The sequence below is a fragment of the Clarias gariepinus genome, chromosome 14, assembly GCF_024256425.1.
Source record: "Clarias gariepinus isolate MV-2021 ecotype Netherlands chromosome 14, CGAR_prim_01v2, whole genome shotgun sequence".
Taxonomy (NCBI): domain Eukaryota; kingdom Metazoa; phylum Chordata; class Actinopteri; order Siluriformes; family Clariidae; genus Clarias; species Clarias gariepinus.
In genome coordinates this window covers 28,727,855-28,747,477 of record NC_071113.1, presented here as the reverse complement: position 1 = coordinate 28,747,477, position 19,623 = coordinate 28,727,855, and the positions used below count along the sequence as shown (strand labels likewise).

At 37.4% G+C, this 19,623-nt stretch overlaps 1 protein-coding gene across 1 annotated transcript; it reads right to left on the bottom strand.

The window, feature by feature from the left end:
- Positions 1–158: 158 nt before the first annotated feature.
- LOC128540858 (vesicle-fusing ATPase-like) lies at positions 159–16,429 on the bottom strand. The gene is made up of 10 exons (XM_053510847.1): positions 16,221–16,429; positions 8,672–8,871; positions 7,064–7,171; positions 2,902–2,959; positions 2,752–2,826; positions 2,074–2,252; positions 660–816; positions 450–583; positions 296–362; positions 159–169 (listed from the first exon to the last, which is right to left on the bottom strand). The coding sequence occupies exons 1-10, from the start codon at positions 16,366–16,368 to the stop codon at positions 159–161; spliced, it is 1,137 nt and encodes a 378-aa protein (XP_053366822.1). The 5' UTR covers positions 16,369–16,429.
- Between the last annotated feature and the right edge of the window lie 3,194 nt (positions 16,430–19,623).

Sequence of the window (19,623 nt, the reverse complement as noted above, 5' to 3'; positions counted from 1 at the left end):
AAGATGTCTGTGTGTGTGTGTGTGTGTGTGTTTTAACGAACCACAATAAAACCTTCCACCTTCAACAAGTCTTTTGTAAATGTTAATCGCAGTTACGCCTTCACTCACCAGAAATTATTTAAATGTCCCTTGTATCATCAATGAACTTTACATTTTAACTACACATTAACTTAAACAATAAACGAATTTAAAAAAACGACACCAAATCACATTCAACCGCGTGCATTTACAAGACTCAAATGTTAAATAAAAGCAGCAGTAATTTTCCCCCGTGGTGGATGCAGAAGGGACTCACCTAGGAGCTGCTTGATATCGTCCACTACCACACAGCTCAGCTGAGACTTATAGGCATCATCAAATATCTACACACACACAGAAGGACAGACCTGTGAGAACTCACATGAGCGATTTTGATGATGAGTTCATTATGTCCAGTGCTTCCTCTTTACCTTTTTGATGGCGTGGCACATGTCCAGCTCAGGAAACCCCATCATCTCGTCCGTAGAGCAGACTTTGACAAAGGGGAACTGCGACTTCTTTGCAATATTTATTGCAAGTGCAGTCTTACCACTGTCAGGTGGACCTTGAGGAGGTCACTCAGGCATCAGATGTGTATGTAAATGAGTGTGTCTGTGTGTGTATAACATAAGATGACATACCCTCAAGCAGCACTGTTATGAGTGGTGTGCGGTCAATGGACTTCATTTGCTGCACCAGCAGCTCTCCAAGGCTCAGGATTTCTTTTATCCCACTACTCCAGATTACAACGCCGTTTAACATGTATCTGGAGTAGTCCTCCTGAGAGGTGCCAAATGCCTGCACACAGGAAGTGACACACAAAATCTTACACTTTGGTTCCGGGAGTGGAACTGCACCCAAAAATATGCCAACATCTATTAACTGTAGATGACTCTAATTTTTGGTTGTACAGTTGTGTGTCCCAAATGTCTCCATAAATAGGGGGTGAACTGGAAAAAGTGATTGTATTGGGCAAAATATGGATTAACACAACTGTTAGACCTGTTTTCTTTTACACTTATCTCTAAACATGCTTCAAAACAACATCAAGGCTAAACAATGATGGAGGATAAATCTCTGAGAGTAATAATAATAATACTGGGAGTTTTGTGATAAAACTGGTTCTACCCAGGTACAGGAGGTATGGGGGGTGGTAAAGAAGATGGAAGGTGTAAGGTTGTGCTCGGACGAGTAACGACCAAAGTAAAGGTGGAAATGCAGGTCAAAAGCTATGTTAATGCAAGTAGTTCCAGTAATCAGAGTGAAGAGGAGAAAAGAGAGAGAGAACAAAATCAGCAAATATGGAGGCCCTGAGTGAGAAGGGATTTCCCGTTTACAATGGGAGAATTAAAAAGGGCACTGAGTAATACAGGAAAAAACAGGAGTGCATGGGCCAAGTCCCATACATATACACACACACACACTGTGTGCGTGTAATATCCTGTGTCAGAGATACACCCCCCACACCTGAGCGCATGAAACCTTAAGATCAGTCTCAGCATCTTCAGATGCTCTTTATTAGTCGTGTACGATTGTACGTTCAAATATACATGTCATTAATAATGGGGTATAATGCATCAGAACAAGCACAGAGGCTCTAATCTGTCCTGTTAATACAAATTCTACAAATTATTTTACTAATTTATATTATCTCAACCTGAAACACAATAAATATATGATAGTATAAGTATAATAAACACTTCACAGAGGGAATGTAATGTGTTCACAAGCATTCTCATTAGTAGTGATTTACACATAAAACTGAAAATGTATTTTCCATTAAATATTAAAAATATTTTAAAACGATTCAAATTATATTTCATTTTAAAACTGAGACACGGGTGTTCCTTAGCTCTTTACTATATTTACTGTTCTATGTAAGTCATTATATAGAAACCTTCAACAGGTGAACAAATAAACATGCGTGTGTAAGCTGTTACTATAGAGACAATAAGGCGTCAGTGACCAGTCTGTGATTTGTGGTGAAACTCTTCTACAGATCTTCCTGTTGAGCCTGATGAATGGGATTATGGGTGATGATGAAAAGGTTCACACCTTGAGGATATGGCTTGAAGTGCAGGACTGCGACGCTTGGACGAACCCCACCAACTGCGGCCCGATAAAATTAGTTGTAATGCTGGCCAGCTCGTCAATGTTGACATCCCTAGCCAGCCGTTTAATTTTGGCCGTGTGAATACGCAAGATCTGCACACAACCTGACTTGTCCGGGAGATCTGAAGAAGACATGAAGGAAAGGAAAAGATAAAGAGGAGAACATACAACAGTTGTTTTAAGTCAGGTGCTTTAATCAGGATATTTTTACACTCTGTCTGTATAGGGGAGTATAGAACAGTTCAGAATTTACACCTGTAGCGTTCTCGTTTTTCATAAAAAATTATACACGCCTAGGCTGCTGTTGTTTTTGTTGTTCTTTTGGCTACTCCAGGCAAACATGGCACAGGTTTTACGCCAGATTCCAAGTACATTTGTTTCTTCAAGTAAGATATTTCAGTATAGCTACATATAGCCAAAAACTCAGAAATCTGTCATATCCTAAAATACTTTAAGATTAAACGCAATCATTACAGCACATCATATTAAGTTATGCACAAAGTCATCTTTAAAACAATTGCCACCTTTCAAAAAGTGTAAAACATATTCAGACGAAATAAATACTACTATAAAGAACTATGAAGAACCCAGTCGTATCCTGAAAGAGTCTTCAGATCGTACCAATCTCCAATTGTATTTTCAGTCTCCCGGGTCGGAGTAGCGCTTTGTCTATCAGGTTTAGACGATTGGTCGTTCCTGGAACACACACAATGAGGAAATGTAAGCAAGAGATCAAAAATCATGATTTGGATTTAGACAGGAAGTGCTCACCTATAACAAAGACATTTTTAAGCTGCTTTACACCATCGAACTTTGACAGCAGCTGGTCCTGGGCAATGTAGCTGCTGCCACCGAAGCTTCCTCACTCCCTACAAATGGCATCGATCTCATAAAAAATGATGAGATGGAGACGACTCCTTTCTACCCGCTTAAAAAAGAAATGAATAAATAAAAATAAGTAGACAGAGTGATGCAGCGTGCTTTCCTTTTTCATCTCATCTGTAAACACTGCTCATTAAAATTAACTTCTTAAGCTTTGACGTAACTCAGTGTCATATAGGTGCATTGCATTGTGGGACTTTTATTCCCGTATTTATTTCAAAGCACTCGCAGCTTCAAACTTTGTTTTTTAGTATTTTTTTAAAAGTTTTTAAACTTTTTTAAACTCCACTCTAACAGTGCAAGAAATGACATCCCTCACTGCCGTCACAGCAACATACAATGACTACTCACTTCAGAAATACACGAGTAACGAAAGTACAGCACCAAGTAATATATTAGTGCCAGAACTGCTAAACTCATCACAAACAATATAGTAAAATATAGCTGACCAACTGAGAGACAGGAAACTTCACTAAGTTTGTCTAAGCAAGAGCAAAAACACAGTGTACAATTCAACTAGCAGAGGCGAGTGTTTAACGTTTCACACAGAAGTGGCCTTGTGGCAAGTGTATGGAGGTCGTTGTGGTCTCACGCAGGACAGCGCTCTCATTAAGAGGTGAGGAGTGAGTCCGTCAGTGCCATGCCCACTTAGGCGGCCTGCTCCGACGATATCGCTGGCCAAACCCCCCACAGCCTGGAGGGCCCACATGTTTACAACACAAGGAATAGGCATGACTACAGATTTATAGCATATGTGCCATTATAGAAGATTAATCTTAGGAAATTATAGAAGATTAAACTACTTGTAGAAGATTAATTATGCTGTTAATTAACTATGCATTATAGAAAATTAATCTATTTATAGAGTTACGGTTACCACCTAAAGGTTGCTATTGTTTTATAACAGCACATTCAAAGTGCACAGCAAAGTGTGTCAGACCTCTACACCGCAAACAATGAAAATTATTACGAAACTCTTCTAGCCTGACACTGGAGACTCCTTCCATAGATCATAAAAAATATCTCCTTACCTTATCAAACAATTACACTGTTTGTTTTTTTGCGTCCTTATGATCTTGGGCTTTCGGGTATTTAACATTTTCCCGATCTGACAAGCTATGAGGCCCGAAGTGCAGCATGCCTTTAATATGCTTTAAATCTGCAGAAAAAGAGAGAAAGAGAAAGAGTGTTATAATTTCTCCAATTATGCCTTGCCAGAAGCCAAAGACTATCTGCGGCGACTGTGTGCAATCCAACAGTGAGAAGAGGAGCTCGCCATAATAAGGGACGTTTATAAATACGTACATACGTAAATTCTGAACTTTTCTACAAATACATATATATTTGGTGTCTTTGCTATTTTCTTTTAAAGTCTTTAAAAAGTACCCATGTATGTCTAAAAGAATTATAGCAACACACGCAGACATGCAGAATGTAGTTATGTGCACATGGCACAGTCTGGCATGTTCCGATAGAAGAAGAGACACACATTGTATATTTAAAAAATATCTCCTTACCTTAACCTTATCAATGCATTATTATTATTATGCATTGTACTATGTTACTGTATTACTATTTATGTGGTCTTTATGTTGTTTTTTGTCTCTTGTATAGTTATTAGGTGGTTTTGTTAATTCATGATGTTATGTTGTATGCATCACCTTGGTCCTGGAGGAACATTTCTATCTGCGGCGACTGTGTGCAATCCAACAGGAGAAGAGGAGCTCGCCATAAGGGACGTTTGCTGCACTTCAGCTCTGGGATGCAAAATACACACACACATATATATATATATATGTATATATATTTGGTGTGTTTGCTTTTTTAAAGTCTTTAAAGCTTTTTTTAAAGTCCTTAAAAAGTACTCATGTATGGCTAAAAGAATTATAGCAACACACACAGTAAATACATAAACACACACACGCCCAATCGGCATCGACCAATAAAATGACTTCATTCCCACCCCAGCCCCGCCCCCGACTCTGCTCTCTCAAGTTCGTGTTTACAAGTGCACAAGTGAGTTTTGCTACAGGAATTTCGCAAAATGAGTAGCAAAAGTCAGAGCGCTGGGATTTGAGGTTGTGAGTGCCGACTTGTGGTTGTACAGCGAAACTGAAGTAAAGTGCAAAGATAAATATGTAGTACACAATTGTGGCTGTCATTTTGTTAATGTGAATGACACTTTACACATTTGTCACTATTAATCTGCAACTTGGAATTCAAAACACAGGTGTTCTGAGTATTGTCTATGTGTGCAAATCGATAGATGCAGCTTTTCACATCAGAGCTGTGAGTATAAATTTCAACTTACAAATACAAATATTAATTTTACAAGTTCTCACATTCAAATTTGCAAGCTCTCGGGTTTTGCTACTGTTTTACCTTCATAGAAGAGACACACATTATATATTACAAATCTGTGTAGAATGAGAGTGTTAATGTGAACATGTTTATATGAGTGGACGGACTCACCTAACTGCTCCACGACATCTGGAGGCAAAATCCAAGAGGTGAAGACTCTGTGTAAGTTTTCGGAGAACTCCTTCGCCAGGCCTCCTAACATTAAAAATTAACAAACAATTTATGGTTATTCTAGGAGGAGGGTTAAAGGAGGGAGGAAGGGGAAAAAGCGGAGGATTTATAACCCTGAGATCCATTAACATTAATTATTATGGCGGCCTCGTCCCTTAGTGCAGCTGAAGAAGGTGGGGACGCCTAGGTAGGGAGCCTACGGAGTGACAACAGGTTGGGGTCACGCAGGGACGGATGTTTTCAAAGTAACTTGAAAGTAACATAATTAGAAATCTGATTACTTTTTACATGCAATAATCAATAATGTAATCAAAATTACAATTTTAAAGAAGTAATTAGTCATTTGTGCAGGGCACTTCTCAGGGAACTTCAGGCCGATCAGAACGTTTTTTTTTTTTTTTAAAGATGGCGGACACAAACGTTTAGTTGGTCAGGATATTCCCGCCTACACGCAATACCATACCAACTTTATTTATAAAGCACTTTACAAACCCACACTGCATAACGCAGGCGAAGTTTTGGTGCCGCCCCTAAACCATTTTTTTCTGGCTGTGGGTCGGAACTTTGGCCGTCTGAAAATAATAAAAAATAATTTTATTGGTTTTAACTGGTTAGAAATTGTGTACCGCCTCCGAATTAGCTGTTACCGCCCACTAGGACGACGACTTGGGAAACAGCGATTCAGAGAAATAAAAGCACATTTTAAACCGTCTGGTTACTTAAAAAAAAAGTGAAAATGAATGATTTTATACATGAAAACAAAATTAAAAACACCGAAATACTAAATGTGCTTTAATTTGAACGGCGCGATATAAATCAGGTATTTTCAAATAAAAATTCTCAGGCACCGTCCTTTAGCTAGCAATGCTAACACGTTATCATGCTAATACTTTAACTTAGAGCTCATAAGAGTTTATCACTAAGAAAATGGAACAGCGTTTGTAAACATCCTGATCAATCATTAGAAACAAAATACCTCGTGTTTATAGTTTTATAACTCGACCCTGAAGCAGGCTAATGTCTGAGCATACCTGATTGTGATGCCATGACTTATTAGTGTCACAGGAATGCTAATTAAGTTGTGCTGTAGAAGGGGTGTTTTCTTTAAAAGAAAATAATTCGTGTAACTGAAAAGTGAACCGTTAAATATGACCGTTAAAAGAAGGGAGTTGGCATTCGGGTTGCCAGATTGGAGAAACCACACAGACTACAAGCTTATCAACAATTACACTGTTTTTTTTGTTTTTGTTTTCTTTTGCGTCCTTATGATCTTGCGACTGTGTGCAATCCAACAGTGAGAAGAGAAGCTCGCCATAAGGGACGTTTGCTGCACTTCAGCTCTGGGATGCAAAATACACACACACACACACACACACACATATATATATATATATATATATATATATAGCAAGAGATAAAAAATCATGACTTGATCTTTTTGATTTAGACAGGAAGTGCTCACCTATACCAAAGATATTTTTTATAACAAAGCTGCTTTACACCATCGAACTTCAACAGCAGCTGGTCCACGATGGCGCCCCAGGCTGCTGCCGAAGCTTCCTCTCTCCCTACAGATGGCATCAATCCCATCAAAAATGATGAGATGGAGACGACTCCTTTCTCCACGCTTAAGAAAAAAAAAAATCAATTAAAATAGGCAGACAGAGTGATGCAGCGCGATTTCCTTTTTTATCTTATCTGTAAACGCTGCTCAATCAAATTAGCTTCTTAAGCTTCAACTTTCACTCTAAAGCAACCAGTCCCTGCTTTTGACGTAACTCCGTGTCATATAGGAGCACTGCATTGTGGGACTTTTGTTCCTGCATTTATTTCAAAGCACTCGCAGATTCAAACCTCGTTTTTTAGTATTTAAAAAAAAAAAGTTTTTAAACTTTTTTAAACTCCCCTCTAACAGTGCAAGAAATGACATCCCTCACTGCCGTCACAGCAACATACAATGAGTACTCACTTATACTGTAAATACACAAATAACGAAAGTACAGCACCAAGTAACATATTAGTGCCAGAACTGCTAAACTCATCACAAATAATATAGTAAAATAAAGCTGACCAACTGAGAGACAGGAAACTTCACACAGAAGTGGCCTTGTGGCGAATGTATGGGGGTCGCTTACGAGGTGAGTCCGTCAGTGCCACACCCACTCAGGCAGCCTGCTCCGACGATATCGCTGGCCAAACCTCCCACAGCCTGGAGGGCCAACATGTTTACAACACAGGGAATAGGCATGACTACAGATTTATAGCATGAGTGCCATTATAGAAGATTAAACTACTTATAGAAGATCAATTATGCTGTTAATTAACTCTGCATTATAGAAGATTTATCTATTTATAGAGTTACGTTAACCACATAAAGGTTGACGATTGTTCTATAACAGCACATCCTGAAGTGTGTCAGACCTCTACACAGCAAATAATGAAAATGATCACGAAACTCTTTTAGCCTGACACTGGAGACTCCTTCCATAGATCATAAAAATTATCTCCTTACCTTATCAACAATTTCACTGTTTTTTTTTTATTATTTGTTTATGTAGATTATCCGTTATACAAGTCTCAGTGAACAAACTAGTACTCATAGAAGTGATTTTGTTTTACTACTCCTTCTGAAACGGCTACAGTAGTATAAAGCTTAATAACAACTGCAATAACAGCAACAAGTAAAAATACCATCATTTTGAATCCAAGTGTAATTTTATTAACATATTTAAAATCTGCATACTGATGAAGGGGCGGAGCCTCAAGAAGCTAAAGTGGAAAATATTGAGACACAGAAACACTTGCAAATCCAGATTTTCTTCCCAATGTAAAAGTCATTTGCATTATTATTATTATACATTGTACTATGTTACTGTATTATTATTTATGTGGTCTTTATGTTGTCTTTTGTCTCTTATATAGTTATTAGGTAGTTTTGTTAATTTATGGTGTTATGTTGTATGTAACACCTTGGTCCTGGAGGAATGTTTCACTGTGTACTGAACTGTTCGTTTTACTGTATATGGTTGAAATGACAATAAAAGCCTACTTGATTTGACTTTACTATTCCACAAGTTGCACAGGAGTGTACTGTATGCTTATTTCTGCTGTGTTTCAGTGCTCTCACCGTCTTCTGCTCCTCCTCTGCATCTGCGAACAGCTTTCTGATGTTAGCCTCTGACACGCCCATAAACTTGTTGAGAATCTCAGGCCCGCTTATGATCTTGGGCTTTCGAGTAGTTAGCCTTTCCTTGATTTTACGAGCTATGAGGGTTTTGCCGCAGCCAGAAGGCCCGAAGTGCAACATGCCTCTAATATGCTTTAAATCTGCAGAGAGAGAAAGAGAGAGTGTGTCATAATTTCTCCTGCCAGAAGCCAAAGACTATCTGCGGCGTCTGTGTGCAATCCAACAGTGAGAAGAGGAGCTCGCCATAATAAGGGACGTTTGCTGAGCTTCACCTCTGGGATGCAAAATGCATATATATATATTTGTGTGTGTTTGCTTTTTTGTTTTTAAGCCATTAAAAAGTGCTCATGTATGGCTAAAAGAATTATAGCAAAACACACACACATACAGTAAATACTAGGGCTGCAACAACGAATCGATAAAAAGCGATTACTAAAAGTGTTGGCAACAAATTTCATAATCAATTCGTTGTGTCGCGCGATGCAGAGCACACTAATGCTAGCCTCATAGACAGGGCAGAGCAAAAAAATTTTTTAAATACGAGCGGAGGTAGAGGAAAGATACATGGCAGAGGCTGCTGGGTCTTAGTGCGCGTCTCTTACTGGTATAATCTACATCTGTGCATGCGTGTATTGTTTACTATAGCCATTTAAGAGCCTCTTTAATTTCCTACGTAGTCTAATTAGCGCTCAACCATACGGATAAAGAGCGCACATGCAGAAGTAGACTAATGGTTATGGATGCGTCAAGGAAAAACAACAGTCTCTGACCATTTTTATAAGTTTTTGTAAGTATAAACTTGTGATTTCTTTGGTTTCGGTGATCATGTCATCTCGATGTCTCCACAGCAGTGGACGCGCCTACATTTCATTATTCGAATTATGGATTACATCGTCTAAAGTTGTTTTCTAATAGTTCATATAAAAGCAGACATTCTGCTTTCGTAAGTATAGATTTTTCACGTCTGTGAGGCGAGTATACACGGAGTTTCGGTTCATTTTCTGACATGCTCAAGTTCACCGAAAACAATACAGAATAGCGCACCCTGTTTGCTTTCATTGTTTTACAAAATCATCTTATAAAGCCTATGTAGCTTATATAGTCTTATTATATCGCTTTTGAACATTAATCTGGCAAACTTTTTCTGATGTACACCCGAAGTCTGTTTTCTGGCGATACGCTAGTGCTACACATGATATAATCTAAAGGCTAGATATAAGGGTATACATTTACTTTGCTTAAATTCGATGCAAATAAGACACACCTATATTTATTACTATATGTTTACGTAGTACTGTGATTGTAAATTTATTTCTGCCTTATTATGGTTGGAGCTACACATCCTGCTCCTGTGCTCCCAGTGACCCAGACCCCATCTGCCCTCTGCACCTACTGACTCATCCCTGTGCTGAACTGGACATCATGTTAATTTAAAAAATTTCTGTTATATTGTACTTTCAGCTGCATAACACACATGGTGTTATATCATCTCTATCTGGTATCACCCAAATGAGGATGGGTTCCCTATTGAGTCTGGTTCCTCTCAAGGTTTCTTCCCATTGCCATCTCAGGGAGTTTTTCCTTGCCACTGTCGCCGTCACCCTTGGCTTGCTTATCAGAGACATTTCATTCATTCATCTCATTATTATCTAGACACATTTTTCTCACACATACACAATTTATTATTATTATTATTATTATTATTATTTTGAACTTCTTTCATTTTTGTGAAGCTGCTTTGAGACAATGACCATTGTTAAAAGCGCTATATAAATAAAATTGAATTAAAGTGAATTTAATGTTTCACTTGTATTTCATAAGATTTGCCAGCGGTGGTACAGCACAACGGGGTCATTACTTATTATTAAAGAAAATTATGATGATCATAACAGCCTACTGCATTTCATTCTTATAATAACGCAAAAACACAAGCGGGGCTGAATGACATCGACATCTGCTGACGCAGTAGAACGTCCTGACAATCTTTTAATTTTATGGTTATTTATTTCAGTTAATAAATCTACACAAATCTACTACACATTTAAAGAACACAATATATAAGATGACATAACCCTAAACGCGTAGCTTTTCTAGTTACACATGATAAAATCTAAAGGCTCACTGTGTTAACGTTTACGCACTTCGCTTAAATTCGAACCTCATAAGATTTAATTTAATTTTAATTCTACTTTGTACTGTACTTTCTCAAGTTGTGACAAGTCATCCGTCAAGTTCACAGGGATGACTGTAGTGGCCCACCACGACTAAGATTGTCATTCACGGACGTACGGCCTTCTGTAAAATGTTTTCAAATGTTTGCTGCGGTTCAGAGTCCTATCACCGTACTGTGCTTAAAGTCTTTTGTAAATGTCAATCTCAGTTAGGCCTTTACTCACCTAAAATTACATCATATTTCCCAGTTTGACCTGAATGTCCCTCAATCAATGAACTTTACATTTTAACTACATATTAAATTAAACAATAAATAAATAAATAAATAAAAAAACACCAAATCACATTTTACCCTAAATCAACCGCGTGCACTTACAGGACTCAAATGTTTAATAAAAGCAGCAGTAATTTTCCTCCGTGGTGGATGCAGAAGGGACTCACCCAACTCACCGTTCAGCATGTATATGGAATAGTCCTCCTGATCGATGCCGAACGGCTGCACACAGGAATGACACACAAAATCTTACACTTTGGTTCCGGGAGTGGAACTGCACCCAAAAATATGACTACATCTATTTACTGTAGATGACTCTAATTTTTGGTTGTACAGTTGTGTGGACACGCGGTGTCCTAAATGTCTCCATAAATAGGGGGTGAACTGGAAAAAGTAATTATATTTAACAAAATATGAAGTTACACAACTGTTGGACTGTTCTGAGACTCTTACAATAAAGTCTACACAAAGTGTAACTCTGCAATACTATATGTGGTGTATGGGAAAGGGGCTAATATAATTAATATATTTTTTTTCTAAAGGAAGATTAATTTTAAAGTAATTCAGACAAATGAATTAAAATACTATTCTGTTTTAAATAAATGATTAGAATCAAAATATTATTATTAGCATTATATATTTTATTATATACTGTATTTTACATATTATTTACCAACAATAAATGTGTAATGTGTAAAAATGTGATTTGTAAACGTGAAAAAATATTATTATTATTATTACTGACAAATACTATTAAAATGTTTATTCAATATTTAAATCTCATTTTAAATCTTAATCTTAAATCTGTGGTTGGCATCCAGTAAGTTGCAGTACATATATTACATATATATTTTAGCTACGCATCACTTTTTTTCTGCTAGCTATAAACTTAATTTATAGACCAGTCTAAAATAACAAAATTGACATGATTGATTTAAAACTTAATTAACCAATGTTTATAAATAAATAAATAAATAAATAAATTGAATCAGTTATTTTTAAATGTTTTAAATGTTTAAAAAATGTTCAGAGTTTAAAAAAATCTTAAAACATAGTTGATAATAGATTCCTAATTTTGTGGTTCATGGAAGAAAATGTACGTGCCTTGTTATTCGTTTAGCACTCGAAAGCATGGTTATTTGGCAACCCAACCCAAGTGAAATAAGCTGTCCATCATAGTTTGCATAGAGTGGTATTGGTTGTGTAATATCGTTCTGACCAATCCTAGTGCAAAGAGGCGGGAGTTAAAGGAAACCCCGTGGAGAGAGTCCAGGGGCTTGTTAACGGAACACCTGTGAAGACCAATTACGAAGCACATGTGGTGTGTTTGGAAGGATGAATGTGCAGTTTACTAAGGTGGATGCAGAATTTACCGAGTGATAACGAACATATTTCAGTTTCAGCTCCGAGTAAGTTTACAGATGTTATGTACATCTTCATAGTTTATCAGAGTTGGTACTAAAAAAAATAATGCTACCTGAAGCTAATTGTGATTAGTACAATTGCGCGCTAATGCTACTGATATTGACTGTAAAGGTGATAGCAGTGTATGTAGTTACCAATGGTTAATGTGGTGATTATGTAAAATACTCTGTTTTGATAAAATGAGTTTAAGTGATTTTGAATGTACACAGACTGACGGCTGTCTTGCATGTTGGTAGAGGAAAGAACAGAGTCTTTCCTTGGTTCTCTTGGTGTGGGTTTCCCGCTCAAACGTCGCCCTGCAGGACTGCTGGTCTCTTCTGAGCGCTGGTCTCGAGTTGCTGGCCATCACGGTTCTTCAGTTGCGTATCCCATCACTCATTGCCTGGGTTCGTCTCTCCCTCGCTCACAGTGTCTCATATGACATTGCATGGATGACTGACTGACTGCACTTGAAGGTTGTGAGTATAGAAACCCTTTTGCACGTGCATTTTATTTTGTTGCTTTCCTCGGAAGGTGAAGCGGCCACACAGTTTTAGGCCTCCACGATCGCAAGCCACGATTCAGGCCTGCACTGTTATTAATTTATTTTAGAGACGTTAGTTAATATTCTTATGTTGCAGACTAAATTTTTGCTGGTTTATATGTTAGTCATATGTATATAACTGTTTGATAAGGTAAAAAGTTGTGTGTGTAAAACTTGAGCTGCCATTTATTTTTCATCTAAAGACTGGTGTTGGTGTTAAATATTTACAGTACATCCAGTAACTTAGTTGGTTTCTCGGGTTAAACCATAGAGATTAAGCTATCGAGTGGTATAAAGTGGAGTAATATTCTTAGTGGGATGAACATTTTATATATATATATATATATATATATATATATATATATATATATAATCATACTAAGTGGAGGCACCGTCGATTTATTTTCATATTTTGTGGCATATTCAAAAGTATTGGAACACAGTTTTAACAGTACCCAGGTTACAGCAGTTAAAATCCCACTATAGAGTGTTACGACCCCTTAGTCTAGGGTTCAGGGCCGCAACAAAAAATTTTTTTAAAAAAAGTCCGTTACAAACAGTATAGTGTGCGTGGTCTTTTATTTTTGTTTTTACACACACGCGCGCACACACACAGGAAGCTCTTGGCTTCAGGGTTGGGCCAAGGCCAAAACAATAAACAAAAACTTCTCCCTATCTCCTCCCGCAAGCTAACTTACCTACCAAAAGAAAACTTTAAACCAAATACTTTAGCTAACCTAACTCTCTAACTAACACAAAAACAGAAGAAAATGGGTTTAAAGAAAACGGCACCCAACCCCTACTGCTTCCAACAAGAAAAAAAAGTATATACAAACAAACAGAAAACTATTTACGATATTTACAACAAAAACAAAACAAAGATAGGAACAAAAAATCTAGGGCCATGCCCAAAGTACTTAAAAAAAAAAATATATATATATATTTTTTAATCTCTTAGTTCATAAACAATAAAAGTAATCGAATATAAGCATACAGCAAAATACAATACAAATGTTCTGTATTTGTTTGAAAAACTCTGAAACGGCTGAACGCTCTAGTTGAGAGTAAACTCACAATCTAATGTCCTTTTTCAGTGCCTCAAAGAAGTCACTCTGGGCGATGTGCAGCATCTTGGCCTTTTTAATGTTCACCTCCACCTGATTATTAATGAGCTAATTTTTTAGAATGGCCTATCCAACAGTGTTCTACTCCCCTTATACCACAGCAAACAGCAACACATCAGATCGTTTTATCCATTTAAAGTTACATTTAATTTTACAGAACGTTTAAGAAACATGATAGCTGCCATAAGTGAAAATGGGAACTATAAATATTGGCCCCCTTATTAAACTGGTCTGTCCGGGCTTGGGACCGGCACTGCATCCAGTGGCTGGGGTTTGGGCACTAACTGGAAATCACACCCAGGCCTTTCTCGTGGCAGGCGAAACACCTACCAATAGGCTAATATTCACTTTTAAAAACATCTGGATGCGACTTTTTTTGACAATCATTTACTTTTACTTTTTAAGTACATTTTTTTTCTTCAAGTAAGCCATTTCAGAATAGCTACATGTAGCCAAAAAAGCAGTAATCGGTTCTATCCTAAAATACTTAAAGATTAAACGCAGTCATTACAGCACATCATATTTAGTTATGTACTAAGTCAACTTTAAACAATTGGCACCTTTCAAAAAGTTTAAAATATATTCAGACAAAATAAATACTACTATGAAGGACCCAGTCATATCCTCCAATTGTATTTCCAGTCTCCCGGGTCGGAGCAGCGCTTTGTCTATTAATTTTAGGCGATTAGTCTTTCCTGAAACACACAATGAGGAAATGTAAGCAAGAGATCAAAAATCATGATTTGATCTTTCCAATTTAGACAGGAAGTGCTCACCTATAACCAAGATATTTTTAAACTGCTTTAAACCATCGAACTTTGACAGCAGTTGGTCGACGATAGCGTCCCGGGTGATGTTGCTGCTGCAGAAGCTCCCTCTCCCCCTACAGAGGGCATCAATCTCATCAAAAATAACATGGAGATGACTCCTTTCTCTCCGCTTAAAAAAGAAAATGAATAAAAATAAGCCGCCAGAGTGATGAAGCATGTTTTTTTTTCCATCTCATCTGTAAACGCTGCTCAAACAAATTAGCTTCAGGCAGACTGCTTCGGCGATATAGCTGGCCATACCTCCCACAGCCTGGAGGGTCCCCTCTCTCCACATGTTTACAACACAGGGAATAGGCATGAATACAGATTTATAGCATGTGTGCTATTATAGGATATTAATTTTAGGAAATTATAGATTAATCTACTTACAGAATGCAGATGCTGTTAATTTACTCTGCATTATAGAAGATTTATCTATTTAAAAAAGTTACGGTTACCACCTAAAGGTTGACGATTGTTCTATAATAGCACATCCTGAAGTGTCATACCTCTACACAGCCAACAATTAAAATGATCATGAAACTCTTCTAGCCTGACACTGAAGACTCCTTCCATAGATCATAAAAAGATCATCTCCTTACCTTATCAACAATTACACTGTTTGTCTTTTTGTGCCCTTGTGATCTTGGGCTTTTGGGTATTCAACATTTCCCCGATCTGATGAGCTATGAGGGTTTTGCCGCAGCCATGAGGTCCGAAGTGCAGCATGCCTCTAATATGCTTTAAATCTGCAAAGAGAGAAAGTGTCATAATTTCTTTAATTATGCCTTGCCAGAAGCCAAAGACTATCTGCGGTGCCTGTGTGCAATCCAACAGTGAGAAGAGGAGCTCGCCATAATAAGGGACGTTTGCTGCGTAAATTCTGAACTTTTCTACACATTATATATAAAAATTATATTTATAATAATAAAATATATAATATACATAAAGTCATTAAAAAGTGCTCATGTATGTTTAAAAAAATTATAGCAACACACGCAGACATGCAGTACATGCATACACACGCCTACGTACAGAATGTGGTTATGTGCACATGGTACAGTCTGGCATGTTCCGATAGAAGAAGAGACACATTGTATATTACAAATCTGTGTAGAATGAGTGTGTTAATGTAAAAATGTTTGTGAGTGGACGGACTCGCCTAACTGCTCCACGACATCCGGAGGCAAAATCCGAGAGACGAAGACTCTGTGTAAGATTTCAGAGAATTCCTTCTCCAGGCCCCCTATTCCCATTTGGTTAAATTTACAGTCTGATTTAATTATAGACTGGTGCGTACTTTGGGACATCAAGACCTTCGATCGACCTGAAGCTAAAAAAACCCATTAAAACTCTGATACAACCTCTAAAAACCTTAGAAGGTTGGAGCAGCAATTTGTCCATCAGGTCCAGATGATTGGTTGTTCTTGGAACAGACACAATGAGAAAATGTAAACGAGATCAAAAATCATGATTTGATCTTTTGGATTTAGACAGGAAGTGCTCACCTATAACAAAGATATTTTTAAGCTGCTTCACACCATCGAACTTCGACAGCAGCTGGTTGACGATCTGCCAAAGCTTCTTCTCTCCCTACAAATGGCATCCATCTAATCAAAAAAGGTGAGATGGAGACGACTCCTTTCCCCCTGCTTAAAAAATAAATAAATAAATAAAAAATAAGCAGACCGAGTTATGCAGCGCAGTTATTTCATCTCACCTGTAAACACTGCTCAAACAGCTTCAACTTTCACTCTAAAACAACCAGTCCCTGCTTTTGACGTAACTCCCTGTCATATAGGTGCACTGCATTGTGGGACTTTTATTCCCGCATTTATTTCAAAGCACTCGCAGCTTTAAACCTTATTTTTATTTATTTATTTTTTTTTCTACTTTTTAAACTTTTTTTAAACTCCCATTTAACAGTGCAAGAAATGACATCCCTCATTGCCGTCACAGCAACATCCGACGATATCGCTGGCCAAACCTCCCACAGCCTGGAGAGCCCACATGTTTGTAACACAGGGAATAGGCATGACTACAGAGTTATATCATGTGTGCCATTATAGAAGATTAAACTACTTATAGGAGATTAATTATGCTATTAACTCTGCATTATAGAAGATTTATAGAGTTACGGTTACCACCTAAAGGTTGACTATCGGTATATAACAGCACATTCTGAAGAGTGTCAGACCTCTACACAGCAAACAATAAAAAGTGATCATGAAACTCTTCTAGCCTGACACTGGAGACTCCTTCCATAGATCATAAATATCTCCTTATCAGCGATTACACTTTTTTATTATAATTTTTTAAAATGTAGATTGTTATACTATGAAAACCACATGCGATATATTTATATACATATCCAGTGTGCAATATCATTATTACTCTCTATATGCAATATTAAATATTGTGTAATGTATATCCTGTGTGCACTAATATACATGTACAATACCCAAAAGAGACAATTCTGCAACTTTCTGTACAGTCAGTAGTTTTTTTTCAATATATTTTATTTTATTTATGTCTGTTTTTTGACATTGTAGTACATTGTATTTTATTTATTTTTTATCCTATTATATTTGTATCTTTTAAATATGCAGCAACTGGAGAAACAATTTCCTTCTGGATTAATAGGATTATTTTATACAAATCTCAGTGATTTTTGCTTTACCACTCCTTCTAAAACAACTACAGTAGTGTAAAGCTTAAGTACTGTAATAACAGCAGCAAGTAGAAATACCATAATTTTTTTTTTATTCCAAGTTAATTTTAATAACATATTTAAAATCTTAATACTGATGATGCGGAGCCTTAAGAAGCTGAAGTGGAAATGTTGAGACATCGGGTGTGGGTTTCCCGCTCAACCGTCGCCCTGCAGGACTGCTGGTCTCTTCTGAGTGCTGGTCTCGAGTTGCTGGCCATCACAGTTCTTCAGTTGTGTATCCCATCACTCATTGCCTGGGTTCATCTCTCACCTTACTCAGTGTCTAATATCATATTGCATGGATGACTGACTGACTGCACTTGAAGGTTGTGAGTACAGATACCCTTTTGCACGTGCATTTTATTTTGTTGCTTTCCTGGAAAAGTGAAGCGGCCACACAGTTTTAGGCCTCCACGATCCCAAGCCACGATTCAGGCCTGCACCGTTAACTTTTTTAACGTTTTATTTTATTAACTTATGCTGCCAGTGCTTTATTTTTCTTATTGAAGTTTGAATAAATGTACATTTTTATCTTAAGACTGGTGTTGGTGTTAAATATTTACAGTAGATTCAGTTACTTAGTTGGTTTCTCGGGTTAAACCATCTAGGTGAAGCTATCAAGTGGTATAAAGTAAAGTAATGTTCTTAGTGGGATAACCTTTATAAATATAAGCATACTAAGTGGAGGCACTGTCAATTCTTTTCAAATTTTGTGGCATTTTTTTGACAGTACCCAGGTTACTGCAGTTAAAAAAACGCTATAAAGAACCCAGGGCCATGGAACTACAACACTCTTTGGCGCCAAATACCAGCTACCTGGGACAGATGTAGGGTTGGGCAATGTCGACCAATTTGGCATTGTACGATGTCTAATGTGAAACATTGCGATGGCATTGTGGGGGGGTGGGTTGTTGAATTAATTCATAACGAATTAATTGTAGCCTACCGTTTTCTTGTTTTACCCATAACCAAACCATAAATACATAAAGATAATTTACACACAAATTACCACTTGTTAATTACTTTTTCCGCAGGACTCTGGCATGAATGGGCAGAGTGATCTGTGTCCTTATAATGGCGTCGACAAACTTGGTTGGGTAAAAAAAGGTGCAAATTCACCTACAGTATCTGGCAATACTTTGGCTTTACACCGAATGAAGTAAGACGGCCACGAGATACGTCTGAAGTGGTGTGTAGGATTTGCGGGAAAGTTGTCCGTGCAAAAGATGCGCAGACGACAAATTTACATGACCATTTGCGTAGTCAATGTTGTACCTGCAGGAAATGGTTATTAATGAAGAAGAAGACCCACCAACTTTATGAAAATCTAACCAAGGATGGTTTCCTCTTATGGCCAACATCGCTCGTAAATATTTGTGCATATGTGCTACCAGTGCTCTGTCTGAACCTGTGTTCAGCACAACTGGTAATGTTTCTCCACTTCGCAGCTTATTAAAGCCAGAAAAGGTGAACGTTAGTATTTCTGTCAAGAAACCTTCATATTTAAACTTTTTTGTTCCAAGCTCTGTTCGTTATGGTAAAACCATGAAAAACCATTTAATTAAATTTTCTTTTGCTGTTTTTGTATGTTTCATTTATTAATGTAAACGAACTAGTTTGTATAATTTGTTTGGAGTTCACTGTAATTTGTATTGTGATCACTAACAACTTCCTTGTTATTTCCTCATAATAATTGAAGCAAAAAGATGCGGAAATTGAAAGCATGCATTTCATGTGGCTATATAGGGTGTTTAAGTGTGTGTTTTTGTAGCTGTTTTTTGTGAGATGATCGGCTATCGGCAATAGACGGTGGCATTGTCTATCGACCCAACCCTAGACGCGTGCTACAATT